Below are 3937 nucleotides of genomic sequence, written 5' to 3'. Positions count from 1 at the left end.
AAGTCATTGTTAGATGGAGGACTGATCATCCTTTTGGATCCACTGAAAATGCAGGTCATTTTCTGCTCTCTGGCTCTTTATCTGAAGCTGTTGGGATTTGCGGTTTCAGCTGTCCTATCAGGAAGCTGTCTGTGGCTCATAAACTTCACAGTAGACATCTCTTGAAACTTCACACAGCAGCAGGACATGAGTCTGTGCATGAAGTCAAGCATTTGATTAAGTGTCTTGATAAAAGTTCTTTATGACATGCTTCAGGAAAATCATTTAGGCTTTCTCTAACTTAAAACATATTTCCATTCCATTCATTCAAGTCCTTAAAAAAATCACTTAAACTACTTCTGAATGAATTTAAACATTGGCTTAAGTATTGTGCAAATCAAAGAGACTGAAGCACCCACTCATGTTATGCACTTACTTTAAAGTTCTGGTGGTGCTTAACACCTTCCACCTCATTTGTCCAGCATCACAGGGATGCTGGACACCTGCTACTCTCCCAGTTCCTAGCACTTCTCAAGATGTGGCCCACCCGGTCCACAATTCTAGGTGTGCACCCATTGTGGTTATTACAGCCGCTGTTATTTTCCAGTGCTTAGTATGGTCTGAGACAGAGCACTGAATGTCTGCATTGATCACAAAATGTGTAATTTAAGTGTGAATCAGAAAATGCATTAACCAAATGAGGTGGCGTTGGCTTACTTAATATGAGGTACCACTGTGTTCCAATTTAACACAGCAGTGCATCCCACATCTTTATCCCAACCATTCTCTTGCTAGAAGTGCAGAAGATGCCACTAGCTTCCACTGTCAAAGAGAGCAGAATCATGTGTTTCTGACAGCATTATAATAGCGTTTTGTTTATCCAGCCATTGGAGAATATGGGGCTATTAACACTTTACCAAAAAGATAAAGGACTGTATTTTGTTTCTTCCTCCAACCACTCCTAACCAAAACCAACAACAATAGCAACAAAATCCCTGTGTGAACCCTACTCTAAATAGCAAGTGGAGAGACTGAACTTGTGGAAGAACTCAATAACTGCTTCAATGGATTTTCCAGGACAAAGTCAATAGAAAATTCATTCTCTCTTGTTACATTCATTCATATTGTTTTGTAGTCAACAGCTAATAAAAAGAGAAGCACGTGTACTAATTAGTTTTGAGTGGGGAAGAATAGGATCATTCCCCTGCTGAGGAGCCATGAAGTATTTAAATCACGAGTCCCACTTGGATTTGCAACTGGGGAAACTTTTGCGACAGTCTTCCTCAAGAACACAACCAGGACTCTTTGCCCCTGATATTTTTTGGGGTGGGGGGGTACTAATGAAATTAGAATCTGATTTTCCTGGTAATCAGTTTAGCCTGCAGTTGTAAATATTTCTGTCAGCTTGTTTCGTATTGGTACAGAGGATGGAGGAACTTTGTTGCAGCTTCGAGCAGGGAGACTCGTCTACTCTTGAATTTCTCTTCTGGGACCAGGCGGATCCCATCGCTCAGCTGGACAGCTTCCTACTGGACTGCTCCTCCCCGGCAGACCAGTTCTCCCCTTGGCCCTCCCCCGCCTGCCCGCCCGCCCTGGGGGAGCCGGCGGGCGGAGCGGCGGGGCGGGCGGCGGGTGCTGAACTGGACAGCTCCCCACCGCCGCCGCCGCCCGCCGCCCCGCCGCCGCCCCCCGGGCCCCCCCGCCAGCGCCACGCCGCCAACGTCCGCGAGAGGAAGAGGATGCTCAACATCAACGCGGCCTTCGACCAGCTCAGGTGCCACGTACCAACCTTCCCGTACGAGAAGCGCCTCTCCAAAATCGACACGCTCCGGCTGGCCATCGCCTACATTGCTCTCCTTCGTGAGGTCCTCCTCTCCGGATGTGATCCCAAATCCTACGTGGAGCAGTGCCTGAAGAACGGTTTGCAAAGCCAACAGCGGGCAACCTGGAATACAAGCGGTGAGTGAACGAAGGGTTGTATTTTGGGGGATCACTGTGGTGCTTTGGGTTGCCAGCGAGAGTGAATCAGTTCAATTGCTTTTGAATATCCACTTGTCATATTCAAATGGCTCTGACAACATGAAACTCCATCTTTAAAAAAGAGTAGCTAAGTAATGTCTCAATAAAAAAAAAATCCAACCTTGTCTTCAACTTTAAGGATCTTTTTCTTAAAAAAGGGAAAAGAAAAAAAAAAAGAAAAGAACAACTTACTAAGCTCATGGGAATGGTGGTTCTTTGTACAAACAAGATTAAAGATTTTACTTATTCTCAGAATACAGTTTTAGGCTTTTTTTTTTTTATTCTGTGCAAAGCTGTTCTTTTATAATGCAAGATGATGGACCCTGTAGAGATTTTCTTTATTTTCTTTACAAGTTTTCTTCAGCTTGCACCTGACTGAGGAAACCACCTGGCTTTGAACATAAACAGAACCTCATTTCTTAAAATACACATGTTCAAGGAACCAAGAGCTTCTCAGAGTTATTACAGTTTAACACTGAAAACCAGGACACACAAGAAAGTGCACTCAAATTTCAGGTTTGTTTCAAAGCATAGTGGAGCAAATGCCTATTTGCATTTTATATTCTTATATAATTATTTCTATTTTAAAGTGAAGGACTGTTATTTGTTTTCTGTTTGGCTTGTACTTAATCCTGATTTATGTGGGATTGAACTTTGTGCTTGCTTCCACCAGAATATGGTGCTTCATCTGCCCACTATATGGTGAAGATGGGAAATTGCCCAAGTGCCCAGCACAGGGCTGCAAGTCTCAGATAGTAAGCAACAGATTTTGTGTTACTTAGCAGTGCAGGGAGGAGCAGAGGGGGATTTTCAGCAGTTCCTGGCACCTTGTATTATAAGATAATTACCCCCCTTTCTAACTCTGTCCCTTTGCAGTATAAGTTCCATTGGATTTTGTCACTTTTTGGAAAAGGGCCTTGAAGCATATCAGCCTTCAAAAAGCGCAGCATAAGTAGAGAAAAGTCATTCCAAAGAATATTCCCTTTTTATTTCACAGGGAAGTGTCAAAGGGAGAAAGCCTACAGGGAAAAAGCAATCACTTTACTTTAAAGGAAAAGTTAATTAAGTCTTTTCTCCTTTCCTATTAATTTCCATTAGCTGCATGACTGGGAGATGAATCCCGATCACAACTCTCTTGACTACAGAGAACATTTATATTTTATTTTCCATCTGCCTCCACCTCTAATAGATAAACAGGTTTTAAAACAATACAAATGGCTCTCATAGGTATCACCTCTTTTGTCAGGCTTCTAGTTAACTAATATTTCTGAAGAGCTCCATTTGGAAAGATCTAAATGAATGAGGCTGCTTTATTGAAGAGGCTGAATAGTTGACTTGTTAAACACTAATTTAAATGTTTTTAAATTCATGTGGTATGTCTTTATTTTGTTTTCCTTTCTCCCTTCTGTTCTGTGCAGATCTGACAGCCCGCCTGTCTTGGGTAAAGTGGGATTAAGCGGTACCCAAAAGAAAGATCTTTAAAGGCAGCATATTGCAAAACCTGATGACCTGACTGCTGGGTACCGGCTGTTAAATTCTCAGTACTGCAAGCAAAAGCATGGCACTTACAACTTTACTTATTGTCACAGATCGCTTTCTCGTCATGTCTAGCATCCAGCCTCTTTTGGTGTTAATTCATTGCTGTATAGGGCCTTCTGCTTCTCTTTCTTCTAGTTTCTCACACATTGATATACTGCTCTTGCATGAAAATAACAAAACGGATTAAAAATCAGTGTCATTACAATCACAGCAACAACATTTTCTCTTCCACTGGATGAGAAGAGTGTCCAAATCACATTTCCAGTGTGTGGGAAAACCTACCCCTGAGCACAAGAAAAAACTAAGCACCACCTCTTGCAACCTATTGCTTGGCTTAAGATGTTCAGGGCCATAACTGTAAAAGTTACCAGTGATTCAGAGCACAGAGACCACGAAAGGC

General features: G+C 42.5%; 1 protein-coding gene across 1 annotated transcript; it reads left to right on the top strand.

The window, feature by feature from the left end:
- Window positions 1–1406: 1406 nt before the first annotated feature.
- Window positions 1407–3454, top strand: LOC309590309 (helix-loop-helix protein 13-like; the record flags this gene model as incomplete). Its single annotated transcript, XM_082311429.1, has 3 exons — window positions 1407–1560; window positions 1594–1938; window positions 3417–3454. The coding sequence occupies 3 exons, from the start codon at window positions 1407–1409 to the stop codon at window positions 3452–3454; spliced, it is 537 nt and encodes a 178-aa protein (XP_082167555.1).
- Window positions 3455–3937: the final 483 nt, after the last annotated feature.

The sequence above is a fragment of the Platalea leucorodia genome, assembly GCF_965183815.1.
Source record: "Platalea leucorodia genome assembly, chromosome: 5".
In the NCBI taxonomy this organism is placed as follows: Eukaryota; Metazoa; Chordata; class Aves; order Pelecaniformes; family Threskiornithidae; genus Platalea; species Platalea leucorodia.
The sequence above is the reverse complement of the archived record's forward strand: the minus strand, read 5'-3'. Positions and strand labels throughout refer to the sequence as shown.